The sequence below is a fragment of the Cladophialophora carrionii genome, assembly GCF_000365165.1.
Source record: "Cladophialophora carrionii CBS 160.54 unplaced genomic scaffold supercont1.7, whole genome shotgun sequence".
Classification (NCBI taxonomy): Eukaryota; Fungi; Ascomycota; class Eurotiomycetes; order Chaetothyriales; family Herpotrichiellaceae; genus Cladophialophora; species Cladophialophora carrionii.
The window spans coordinates 1025662-1038149 of NW_008481832.1; the positions used below are offsets into that span (position 1 = coordinate 1025662).

Genomic DNA, 12488 nt, shown 5'->3' on the forward strand with positions numbered 1-12488 from the left:
TTTGATTCTTTGCTATATTCAAGAGCAGCCTGCGATACAAGCCGGAGTCATTAAAAGAACGACTCGGCGATAGCCCCAATGACTGGACCCTCTTCGGCGAATGGCACCTCAATGATCAGCATCAGCACCATTAATCTGCTTCAGCTGGCCACATCGCTGTATCCAACCGTCGACAGGACGCAAAGACACCAGAGGTAGTCACATCACCCTCACCGACGACTCACCACACGTCGCGGTACAGCTCTCAGTATCCTTACTCTGTCAACTCGGTCTTTGTAGCGACGAGATACTGAATATCATTCAAAGATGAAGCGCCATTGTCCGGAAAACTTCGAAACCACGATCAATCGGTGGTATATCGATACCCGGCCCTATGTCCCTCAACCGCACAATCCCAAATCACTCCATTCGCTGCCACTACTCTCAACGCTGCAACGCGCGGACCAAGAAGCAGTCACCCGCTTCATTCGGCCCGCTGATCGCTTCATGTCTCTCGCCAGCGCGTTGCTGAAGTACACATTCATTCACCGGCGGGCCAAAGTCCCCTGGAGTAAGGTGCAGATCTCACGGACACCAGCTCCTCATCGACGACCGTACTGGGAACCACCAGAGGACTGGTCCACCACCGACATCTACGATGAGAGTGATCCCATCTACGGCGAGCCATGTCAAATAAGAGGCCTTGAGTTCAACGTCTCCCATCAAGCAGGCCTGGTCACCATCATCGGCTGCTCGACGCCCACCGCTCAACTTCCTGCGTCCGTCATGCCGAATCCAGGACCTCCCTCCCCTACCGTGCTCGACTCTCTCGCTCAAATAGACCTCAACACCCACCCAACGTGCACGGCCTTTGAGGACTGCAACATCATTCGCCTCGGAGTCGACATAGCATGCACAAATGAAGACAAACGGACGCCCAAAGACCTGACCACGCAGGCGAAATTTGACGAGTGGATCGAAATCTTTGCGGAGATGTTCTCCGACCGGGAAAGAAGACACATGCGCGAAATACCGATCCATGTGCCCGTCAAAGAACGCGAAGAAGGCGAATGGAGTGACTCAAACTCCTCCGCGGCATCGTCGCCAAAGGACGGCAAGGGCGACAGCAGCATCTTCAGGGAACATGAAGCCAAGATGATCAGCCTGAAGCTGAGGCGCTTCTACGCCTACTGGGGTCTGAAAGAAGCGTACATCAAAATGGTCGGCGAAGGTCTCCTGGCCAGCTGGCTGAGGGAATTGGAATTCCTGGACGTGCATGCTCCGCCGCCGCCCCCACCGCAGCAGCAACGAGATCCACGAGCCTCAAGCGCGCCACTACCAGACCACCGCCCCAGACGGGATAGCAGTAGCGTTACCAAGGGAATCCTCGAGAACCAGACAACTCCACTGCCCGCCTCGGCGGATATATTTGCCCATAGGAACTCAACTGGTGCGAATCCATCACTACCAGAACTGCCAGTCCTTGATGTCGGCGGGGCATCTAGCATACCTACAACCGCCAACGGGACCAATGGTAGGCGTGCCGAAGACAACTCTGGCACCCTAGTGCCACCAATCGAGATCAGCACCACCACCACCACCACTACCACCACCACCCCAGCCCATCGTAGGACATCCTCCATCCCTGCCGCGGACATGTACGCGCAGCACCGCCCGTCCATCTCATCCCTGACTCCCACGGACGCGGCGCACGATCCGAGAAAACTGTCTTTCCCAGCAACCAATTTGACCAACGGTACGGCGCACGTCCGTCCGCACGAGCATCTCTCCCCGTTCCCGGACTCACCGGCGACGCCTTCGTTGCTGGAATCGCCTCGCCTTTCTTTCTCAGCAGAGGAACACCACCACCACCCCGAACCGACAGAGACCGCGAAATGGACACCGCCCGACCAAGCGGAGCGCGGGATGACGACGCTCTTCAAGGGCAGGAGAGTCGAGGACGTCGAGATCGAACTGGTGGCGTATGATCAGGACTTCATCATCGCGACGGCCCTGCGGGGCGTCAAGGAGCGCGAAATCCCAGGCGAAGTCGGTACCCTTGGCGAAGGCAGCGGATGGTGGTTACGGTTGGATTTCGACAATGATATTCGACCTTGTGCCGAGGGGTGGTGTACGTGTCTGGAACGGTGAGGGCTGAAGCAATGAAGCAGAAGGTGAATCTGTGGCAAGCTTGATCTAGCACCGAGCTCGAGGCACAAGGGGGGGAAATTAACGGACACGTCGGCCTCCTCGTCGTGTATTATACTTGCTTCGCTTTCGGGATAAGGAGTATAATGCACGCTCCGTGGGTGGATATTAACTCCAGGATATCAATCTTCGCGATGTGTAGATGTAGAGGTTCCGCTCCCTTTAAAAGGATATCATACCAAAGGAGTGAGCCGGACTTCAGAACATACAGACCAACCGTCACGGACGAGGAAAGAGGACGAGCCAGAGGAAGAGGAAGGGCAAGTCAAGAGATAACACGACTTGATACTCATTTCTTCATCATGACCCGTTATACTTATATCAATATCCGAGGATTGACGCTCAGCGTTTGGCATTTGGCGCTCGGCATTAGCGTTGAACATTCAGTGTTGAGCTTTCAGCTTTCAGCATTTGGCGTTTGGCGTCTTGTATTCGCACGAGCAGACTTACTTACTCCATCCCTCCCTCCCTCCCTCCCTCTACGCGCTCCTTAGAATCTAACGCTCCTCTCCTCGCCACGGGCCCTCCGACAATCATATTCAATCCACCTAGCCACGCCGCTGCCTCTGCTATCCTTCCGGAGCGCCAACTCGTCGATAACCCGTCCGACGTTCATGACGTGGCATCCTTCGTAAGTGATGGCGAAGGAGGGCATCTCGGCGTCGCAGAGCACCAGCGCAGTAGGCAGCGGGTACAGAGACAGGGAGGAGGCATGGTCCCAAAGTTGAGGCCGGGCGTGTAGCGGGAAAGGCGACAGGTGGGACTGATCGATCAGCGTCTTGATGAGTTTCCTGGCGGCCTGCACGCTGGGTGAGCTGCTCGGTTTCGTGGCAGGGACATGTGATGCCGCGGCGTGGATTTCGTCGTCACGGTCCACGTCCGCGTCCCTGTCGTCTCCGTCCGGGGATGATGGCGCTTGCGATTGTGATTGCGAGTCTGTTGTAGGTCCATGCTGCTGCTGCTGCTGCTGTTCTTCATCCTCTCCCTCGGCCCTCGCGAATGTCACGGCATGTCGTCTGAACCGGCCAGTGATGTCGTCTCGGAAGAGCACGATTTCCTCGACCGGGCCGAAAAGACACACTCTCGCCGGATTACTCGCCCAGATGACTTCTCCTTTCACGGCGTCTTTGTCTTTGTCTTTGCCTCCAGTCCCGTGGATTTCCGTGTTCGCGGTCGCCACCGCACGTCGCACACGGCTGGTAAACACCTCTGGCACACCCATTCTCGGGACCATCGTCGCGCCTCCGGCTGAAAAGCTACTCGCCCAGGGATCATTATCTCCTGGCACAAATACAAAGGTTACATTTGCCAGTAGGAACGAAAACTCCGATAACACCGACGCCAGGGCGTCGAAGTGTTCTTTGTATTCGACGCTGCCGCCTCCCTTGGTCGAACGGGCCATGCTCGCCGCGGAGACGAAGTTGCCCATCAGGACTATAGAAAGGGGCAGCGAAGAGACATGCCCAGAGCTGGAGGTGTGATACGAGGAAAGGATCGCGCGGATTGCTTCCAGCGTGCGCGGGGAGTCGAGGGTGCATTCTCCCAGGATGGCGATTTTGCAGCGAGGCGGTTCGGATTCTTGTTCGTCTTCGTCAGCTGCCGCTGCGATGGAGATTGGTAGTGTTTGTGGTGATGGGCCGAAGATACGTCTTTGAACCCGCCGCATCTGCGAGCCGATTGCTTTCTCGCTCCCGAGGCCGAGAAAGTCGATCCAGCCGAACCCAGCACCCACATTCGTGTGCAGCGTTTGAGCGCCGATGGCGTTTGATATGCCCAGCGTTAGTGCCCTCCTTTCAGCTGGGGGACCGGCTAGCGTGTCTGCCACGAATACGCCCTTGATCTGGCCGCCCACGCCGGCTGCAGTGCCGAGGTTGGAGTTGTGAGAGCCGTCTTCTTCATAGGTGCCCTCGACGAGGACGATCATGCCGGGACAGAACCACGCTCCGTCCTCAGGGACTGGACGGGCGACTGAGAGATCTAGGACAACACTGCCGGAGAGATCTGTAAGGGCAAGGTCGCCGGCTGCGGAGTGGGCTAGCATGCCCAGCAGAAGATGCGAAGTGCCTGATCGGCCTAGCAGGTTTGATATCGGCGTGATTTTATAGGCGTTCTGCTGGGTTGTCAGGCTGCTGGCTGAGTGCAGCAGACTAGGTGGTCGGGTTGCCGTTGCAAACGAGGGAGCTTGAAATGATTCGTTTCTCATTAGCCGCTGGTGGACGAGGTGGTATCTGTTCCTGAACATGGAAATTTTGTGCTGGATTGGTGGGAGGAGGCTGGCGGTGCCTTTAGCCGGTTCTAGAGACTTTTTGGACGTTGAGTATATCAAACGAGGTTGGTCAAATGCCGAGATGAGTCTCAGGTAGGATCGTATATCAGGATGAGAGTCGTCTTCTCCGCCATTGTCACCGGGAGCCTTGTCATTCATGTCCAAGGCGGAGATACCCAGGCTCGTCTGGCTGTCGTCTCTGGTCACATCAGGTCGGTTCGCAAATGAACCAGACCGTGATAGACTTGGACTGCCAACGGAGCTATTGGTGCGGGACAATTTGCCTGTATCCAGCCGTCCTCCGGACATGCATGGCTCGAGAGTCTTCAGGATGTTGGATAGCTTTTTGTCCGGCCCATCCTCGATGAGCAGGCCGCCACCTGATTTTTTCCATGCTTTTGCTATCTCATCAAGCACACGTTCTGCTAGCCCTTCTTCCCGCCATCCGCTTCCGCAGTATCTGCCGACAAATGTAGAAAGCAGCCCGAGCCCGGACGAGGTCAGTGTGAGGTTGTGCTTCTTTGTGAGCGTCCTGAACGCAACGGGTCTCAAAGTCTGGGGCGGGAGAAGGATCGGTAGGACGGTCGGGGCGCTATGCACACTTGTACTTGCGTTCAAGTGCGCAGCAAAAGGGTTGGCGACGTTGGGTGGCCGGGTTTTAATGGGATATGCAGGCGTGCCGAAGCCGGGCGAAGAAGAGAAGACTTGGTCATTCGCCGGTGTCTTCGAGGCCGCTTTGAATGTCCGTGCAGGTAGCCCTGGAGTCGATATAGGCTCCTCCATCGTCGCCTGGTGCTTAAGTCGTTCACATGTTATGGTTCAGACCAGGCGAACTGTGGTAGGCGAGCGGGCAGAAGTTCAGCCTCGACGCGTGACGCGTTTCAAGGCCGCGGCGACGCGTCATAACGCGACGGGATACTCATTTCAATTGAATATGTACATACGAACCGCTCTCACTGACGGGGTTTCGTGCCGCTTTTAAATCCATCTGCTCACTACTCCGCGCTCTCCTGCGCTGAGCGATTTAGTCATCTACCCAGTAACCGCCGCTACATTTCGCCTCATACTCCAGGATAAGATTACTCCGTCTACGTACTCCGTACACAGTACCCTGATTGAACCCCTACGAGCTACACATAGGCTCTAACAAGCTTCAAGCTCATCGGTCTCAGTGTCCTCGGTGCTTGGAGTGAATGGCCGTCTTGACGTATTCACCCTCCGTCGTTCTGGGGTGTCAAATCCCAACGACCATCTGTCCGTGTCTTCTTCTGGCTTCTTTGGAAACGGCACGCCAGATTGCTGCGAATTCCCTAGTCCATATTTTGGAGCTGCGAGTTGGTTAAATTCACCGTTCTCTTCCTTTCGAGGTGTCGATTTCAATCATTGCTGCGTTCGTTTTCGAGTTGCACCATCTTGTACATGAACAAGAAACTTCCCCCAAGGGGTGCGGAAAAGATAGCCACAAAGCCGGCGGTAACTGTCAGCGTCTCAAAGCTCTCGAGGAATCGCATTTTGGTAGGGATTGCGGCAGACGCCCGCCTGCCGGGCGGCTTGTTCCAGTGACGTGAATTCGAAGAGCGGTTGTTTCGGGTCTGTCAGCCTTGCAGATGCAGAAAGATATGGTGAAATTGGTTGGCGTGATTACCGAGTCGAGATGGTGTCGGACATCCAGTAATCCTGGCAACTAGGGCAAGTGTGATGGTCTCGAGCTGGGAGGAAACCTGGGAAGAGACGGGGGCTTCTACCGCAAGAGTTCAGGACATTGAGGAAAGAATCGGGCTTCAACGTGCCGAATACAATTTTGAAGACTTCCTGGGTCTTTAAGAGACTCTCTGCAGTCCCAACTTGCTCCGAGCTATCGCTTTGAAGGAACCAGTTTCAATACCGGTGAACCAGTCCGGTTTCTGACACTTACAGATTGCGCCCATGCCCCGTCCGGGCCCGTGCTATATATTCCGAGAACACCTTGCTTCGTGGTACTGCTATGAGCTGGATCCCATTCTAACGTGCGATCCAACCATTTGCCAACCCGCGACGAATTGTTGTATACGAACTCAGATGTCCGCCGAACGGCAACCAACAGTAGGGCGCAGAAAATAGGGGGGAAAGGATTTCTGCAGAACAGCCACGACCCATGACCCCTCCAGCTTCTCGCATGCCAGGACCCTACTTCCTACTGAACGTGGCCCTCACAATAGTGAACTAGACCCGGGTGTTGATGGTGATTCGTGTACTCCGTAGACATGGATCGACAACGGTGCGCACTCTCTACCACCCTTGGCTTGAGAAGGAAGGTTATCCGACGGTCCTGATGACACCCGCCAAGCGCGTCATCGGCCTTCGCCCAGCGAGACGCGCTTGTAACTCGTACTAAAGGTAGGTACGTTTACTTACTTTGTAGGCGTTGAATTCATCACCTCGGACTTGAGTCAGCGCGTCTCGTTCCCTACACGGTAAATCTCCCTGTCATCTCTCTGAGTCTGACGACACACCCTTACCCCGTCCATCCGATCCTCTTCCTCGATGAATATGGCCACCAACGGCGACGAAGTTCCAGCCACGGTCCCTGCTCCGCAGCACGAAGGGGAGCCCGGTATGGCGACCGCGACTGACAAGACCTCTGGCACTCCAGCGGACGCCGATAAACGCGCCCAGCTTACCGAGCTCATCGCGCAGGCAGCAGCAGAATATGCAGTCAAACACTACTCAGAGGCCGCAGAACTGTACTCGCAAGCCACCGAACTGCAAGCCGAACTCAATGGCGAAATGGCCATCGAGAACGCGGACCTATACTACTCCTACGGGAAGTGCCTGTTCTTCCTCGCACAACAGACCAGCTCTGTGCTGGGTGGAACAGCGGCGTCTGCGCAACTGTCCTCAAGCAAAGCACAGAAACCGGGCAAGAAGAGGAAAGCGAACGGCGCAGCGAAGGCGGAGGCATCTGCAAGTAACGGTGGTGGCAATGGCGCGACCTCGCAAGACGCGTCTGCGGCACCCCAAACCTCGGTAGCAAACGTGGGTGATGTCGTGCCCCGAGAGGACGTGCAAGGGCCTCCACAAACGGCCTCGGACAAACCCTACTTTCAGATCTCAGGCGATGCCGAAGGTTGGGACGATTCAGAAGACGACGAAGCAGACGAAGATGGGGAGGCGGGGGAAGAAGAGGATGATGATGACTTCGCCACGTCGTATGAATTTCTGGATCTGGCGCGTGTGCTGTATCTCAAAAAGCTGGACCAGAGTCAGGAACACGCAATGGAGGATTCTGAAAAGGGCAAATACGTGGCGTCGATAGATCTCACTCCCGAGGTCAAATCGCTGAAAGCCCGTGTCGCGGAAATCTACGATCTGCAAGCGGAAGTCGAACTCGAGGGAGAAAAGTACTCGGATGCAGCCACAAATCTGAACGCGTGCCTTGCGCTGAGGGAAGAGCTCGAGCGCCCTGAATCGAGCATCCTAGCCGAATGTCACTACAAGCTGAGTTTGGCGCTGGAATTCAGTGCCAGCTCAGAAGAACGCGACGCCGCGGGCAATCCAACTGGCAAACTCTTGGTCGACTGGAAGATTCGCAACGAAGCTATCGCCCAGCAAGAGAAGGCCATCGATGTCTGCAAGTTGCGCGTTGCAGCAGAGACGGCAGCACTAGACAAACTGGACCTTGGTCCTGCAAAGGACAAGGCCATGGCGCAAATCGAAGACGTCCAGGACATGATCGCTGAGATGGAAGTTCGGCTGGAAGAGCTGCGCAAACCACCCGTTAGCGTCAAGGCCGAGTCCGAAAACGAGATGAAGCAGCAGATCCAGGGTGTCCTGGGCAGCCTCCTGGGGAGCGGTGTGACTGAAGAGGAGAAACAGGAGAAGCTAGCCCAGGTGGCGGAGAAGGCGACTGATATCTCGGGAATGGTCAAGCGGAAGAAGCCGAAAACAACCGAGAGCAACGGTGGCGGTAGTGGACCTGGCTCTGCCGCATCGACGCCTGCTGCTGCGCCAACGGTCGCCAGTGGATCGAGCCTGGGCAAGCGGAAGGTGGAATTCACGGACGAGGCAGCGCATGCTGAAAGTGGCAAGAAAGCCAAGGTGGAGGACGTGGAGGACTCGGGTGTTTGACGGGGCAGGATCATTGATTTGACAAAGGGTAATATCGGCCACGACGATCACAGGCGTCGGCGCCGGCGCATTGCTTTTCCCTCACGGCACTAGATCCCCTACCGCGATCTACGTGGCGTTCACTTCTGTACAATAGCCATAGCGTCGACCTCATACAACAAATCCGGCCAGGCCAGCGCCGCCACTCCCACGAGCGTAGCTGGCGGTCGATGATCACCAATGAACTTCGTATATGCCTCAAGCCTGGACTTGTCCTTCGGATCCAGATTGACCACGTAGTGCGTGACTTTGATGATATCGGCTGGGGTGGCCCCCACGGCTGCGAGACATTTTCTCAAGTTATCAAGAGCTATGTCAACTTGTTCAGCAAAAGTCGATGCCGCGGCGGCAGAGTTGGGCGGGACCCCGATCTGGCCTGCAATGGTGACGAGACTGCTCGTTGGTGAGATGGGCGTGACCTGGACGTGCGAGTAGATGGAGGGCGGAGTGCGGACGTCGGCAGGGTTGATGAGTTGTGACATTGTGGACTCGTGGAGGACACAGCGATTAGTTAGTCTTTGGGGGATGGAGAGTCCGGAGTATGATGCCGCATGCACAGTAGACTCCGGATTATGCGAGGACTAGTTAAGTCTTGTTTGGTGTCCTTGTTAACATGTTCTCTTGCTGAGGTATAAGTATAAGGAGGCGTGGGATGATGATGCGTGCGGAGGGAACAGAACGGAACGGAACGGAAATACATTATTCCGTAGGGTCGATCCGAGGCCCGCAAACGCACAATCTCGGGTCAAGGCCTTTTCGTCCCGAGATGCTCGACTCAATCGTATCTACTGCCGTACTGGGTATGTCTTCCCACGTGTCGCCGTCTGGTTCCTCATGTTGTTTCCCTGTAAGCCCGAGACGCGCAGTCCTACCGGCTTTACGCCCTCGTTTACCCCGTACTGATACGGCTTATCCCCACGGTCTGCGAGCATCAGCTCAGCCAGGGTGAGGACACCAAGGACGCTTAGATGCTGACTGGGACTCCGGCCTGCCGGCATTCGAGAACGTAACGGCGTGGCTTCGCCTGGGGTGCAGGGCAAATTGCGGGCCTCGATGTGGGGTTCGCCTCCTGTCGCCTGACTCTTTCACCAGCTCGGGATTCCGCAGTGCCATTCTCCACGTTACCTTGGCCTTGGTCTGCATAAGCTTCCCTAACCAGCTTGTGAATGTTGCAAGCTGCAAGGAGCGCCGCCTAGGAGCTGCAGTGACTTGCGCAAATGACAACTTACAACGGTCCGCAAACCTCGCCTACCGACGCCTCCGAGGAGCGGAATTCACCCTTGTCCAGCGATGCCGAGAATGAGAATGACAGTCCCGAGGATGGCCTGGAGAACGGGACCGCCAGCAAAAAGCGGAAGAGGTCGTTGAAAATCTCGTAAGCAACTGCCTCACCTCAACGTCGCTCCAGTCTCAATATTAATGCTTCTTCCTGAAGCTGCGAGCTATGCAAAAACAGGAAGGTCAAATGCGACCGCGCAGAGCCCGCTTGTGGCTGGTGTGCCCGAAATGGCCGAGAATGTGTCTACAAGGAAAGGCAGAAACCCGGTCTTCGGGTGGGATATGGCCGCGAGCTTGAGGAGAAGATCAATCGCCTCGAAGCCCTTCTACACGCCCAGGGCCGTCGACTTGAAGATCACATCGCTGAGCACGGCGACCTGTCGCCTCTTCACCGACAGAGCTCTCTACGGACGCCGCATCAACCGGGTGGCACCCAATTCAATGCATATGCCCAGAATGATCCTCGGCCGTCCGCGGCGAGTGTACTCTCTCAAGACACGCCGAGGTCGGAGTCCAGATGGCCTTCGGTTGCGAATGCTTACGAACGAATGCAATACCCGCGACCCCAGGATGCCATGTCTATTCGCTCGGTGGTCGATGTGGGCGGCCACGACATCATGTCGCAAAGCGATAGAGGTCCGTCGAGTGCCTGGTATCCGACCTCGACGCCAGGACCCTCCATCTCTGAGTCGGAGCTGCCTCCGTATGACCTGCTGTACACACTGGTCGATCTGTACTTCAAGCACGTCAATCCCTGGTCGCCCATTTTGGATCGCAAAGCCACCTTCGATGCTTTCTTCGGGTCCCAGTCAATGGGCGACTCGGACAGGGCGCTGATGCATGCTGTTGTCGCGGCCACAATGCGGTTCTCCAAAGATCCACGTCTCACGGCAGAAGCGAGGCGACAGTTTCACGAAATATCGAGGCAGAAAATCATGATGTATGCGCTTGATCATCCCAGTGTTCGCGCGCTTCAGGCTCTTGTCATTCTGGCGGTCGACGTCTTGGGGACGTCGAACGGCCATCAAGGTTGGAATTTGCTGGCGCTTATCGCTCGGAATATTGTTCAGCTGGGCCTCGAAGTCGAAAAAACAACGTACCTCCAGTCGAGCGCATACCCTTCAGCAACCCTCTTGCAGGCGTCGCAGCCTCAGTCGTGGATCGAGAACGAAGAGCGCCGCCGACTGTGCTGGATGACATTTATTCTCGACCGGTATGCTACCGTCGCCACCGCGGATACCTTCATCTTTGACGAAAGAGAGATGGATCGATGTCTTCCTTGCCGCTATGACCTGTTTTCCAGGAACGAGCCTGTCGAGACACGGTGGCGCCGGCCAGGGGTGCCGTCTGAAATGATTGTTAACAAGCCAGAGAACTTGGGAAGCTTCTCGTACCACTGCGAGGTGTTGGGGATCCTGAGTCGCATCCACCGATTTCTACACCAGCCACTTGACATCACGCGCCACCCCGACATCCAACGATGGCGCGAAAGATACCGCGAGCTCGACGCAGAGTTGAACGACTGGCTGCAGAATCTGCCCGGCGAATACGGTAAGATATCTCAGCTCTGCCATTCAGACCCCGGCAGCAGAATCTCAAATTGGATCATGCTCCATGCTGCGTTCGTCACGTCGGTTATTCGCCTTCACTCGTCGGCAGCATACCCGACGATCAAGTCCCCCGTCTTTACACCGTCATACCACGCTATCCAGCGGTGCTTGGGTGCGGTCGAGAGCCTACGCGAAATCGCCCAAGACGTGATGAACACCGGCATGCTCGCTCTGCTGGGCCACCCTTTCGCATTTGCGTTGTGGGTTTCAGCCAGACTGCTCATCGTCCACGCCGCAACCATGGAATGTGAGATCGACGCGAAAATCATGTTCTTCATTTCCACACTGGAACAAATGGGACAACACTGGCAAGTTGCGGGAACCTACGCCAGGATTCTGAACGACGTGGTCCAAGAAGGAAATACTGGTTCAGGAAGAACTTTCACAGCCATGAGGAGGTGAGATTCACTGACCGTTTCCTTTGATTCCCTTCTCGCATAAAGAGAGTTGCGGGTTACTGGCTGCCTTCGATACTCATTCATTCTTCTCTTGACTAGGGCTGCATACGAACTCAACCTCATGACCTCGCAACGTCCGCGGTCCGTCCTCGACCCTGTAACCACGCACAACTCATCGCAGAGTGAGCTCGAGTATCTCGAGGTGTTTGAATTTTTCAACTACCCTCGCTTCAATGCGATCGCCGCGAGCAACGGGTTCGATCCGTCCGTGTCGGTCACCAACCAGAGTCAGACGACACCCACGCAAGGCCAACCACCGAACTCCCGCGCCACGCCAGCCTTTGTTGTACCTAATCCGGAGAGCGACTGGCTGATCTTCAAGCCGCCTTACGAGTAGCGTTATGAGTCAGGGCGTGGCTGATCGGCTAGTCATGGCTATTTTTCGGAGCAGAAACCATAGCGAGTCACGAATTTTCACGGGCACTTCATTTGGGATGTCGACCTGTCAAACTGTGCAAGGTTAGATGTGATCTTCCTGCTGCGTGATCATGCCATGCAGATCTCAGGGACGATTATAGCAGCACCAGCATCAGTAATACCTGG

At 55.9% G+C, this 12488-nt stretch overlaps 5 protein-coding genes across 5 annotated transcripts; 3 read left to right on the forward strand and 2 right to left on the reverse strand.

Moving 5' to 3' along the window:
* Positions 1-306: 306 nt before the first annotated feature.
* G647_08452 (uncharacterized protein) lies at positions 307-2130 on the forward strand (the record flags this gene model as incomplete). The annotated part of the gene is made up of 1 exon (XM_008732763.1): positions 307-2130. One exon carries the CDS (start codon positions 307-309, stop codon positions 2128-2130), a length of 1824 nt encoding a protein of 607 aa, XP_008730985.1.
* Positions 2131-2677: 547 nt separating this feature from the next.
* G647_08453 (uncharacterized protein) lies at positions 2678-5236 on the reverse strand (the record flags this gene model as incomplete). The annotated part of the gene is made up of 1 exon (XM_008732764.1): positions 2678-5236. The coding sequence occupies one exon, from the start codon at positions 5234-5236 to the stop codon at positions 2678-2680; it is 2559 nt and encodes an 852-aa protein (XP_008730986.1).
* Positions 5237-6982: 1746 nt separating this feature from the next.
* G647_08454 (uncharacterized protein) lies at positions 6983-8560 on the forward strand (the record flags this gene model as incomplete). Its single annotated transcript, XM_008732765.1, has 1 exon — positions 6983-8560. The coding sequence occupies one exon, from the start codon at positions 6983-6985 to the stop codon at positions 8558-8560; it is 1578 nt and encodes a 525-aa protein (XP_008730987.1).
* A 119-nt stretch (positions 8561-8679) lies between these two features.
* On the reverse strand, positions 8680-9081 carry G647_08455 (uncharacterized protein; the record flags this gene model as incomplete). Its single annotated transcript, XM_008732766.1, has 1 exon — positions 8680-9081. The coding sequence occupies one exon, from the start codon at positions 9079-9081 to the stop codon at positions 8680-8682; it is 402 nt and encodes a 133-aa protein (XP_008730988.1).
* Positions 9082-9816: 735 nt separating this feature from the next.
* On the forward strand, positions 9817-12282 carry G647_08456 (uncharacterized protein; the record flags this gene model as incomplete). The annotated part of the gene is made up of 3 exons (XM_008732767.1): positions 9817-9974; positions 10035-11885; positions 11985-12282. The coding sequence occupies 3 exons, from the start codon at positions 9817-9819 to the stop codon at positions 12280-12282; spliced, it is 2307 nt and encodes a 768-aa protein (XP_008730989.1).
* Between the last annotated feature and the right edge of the window lie 206 nt (positions 12283-12488).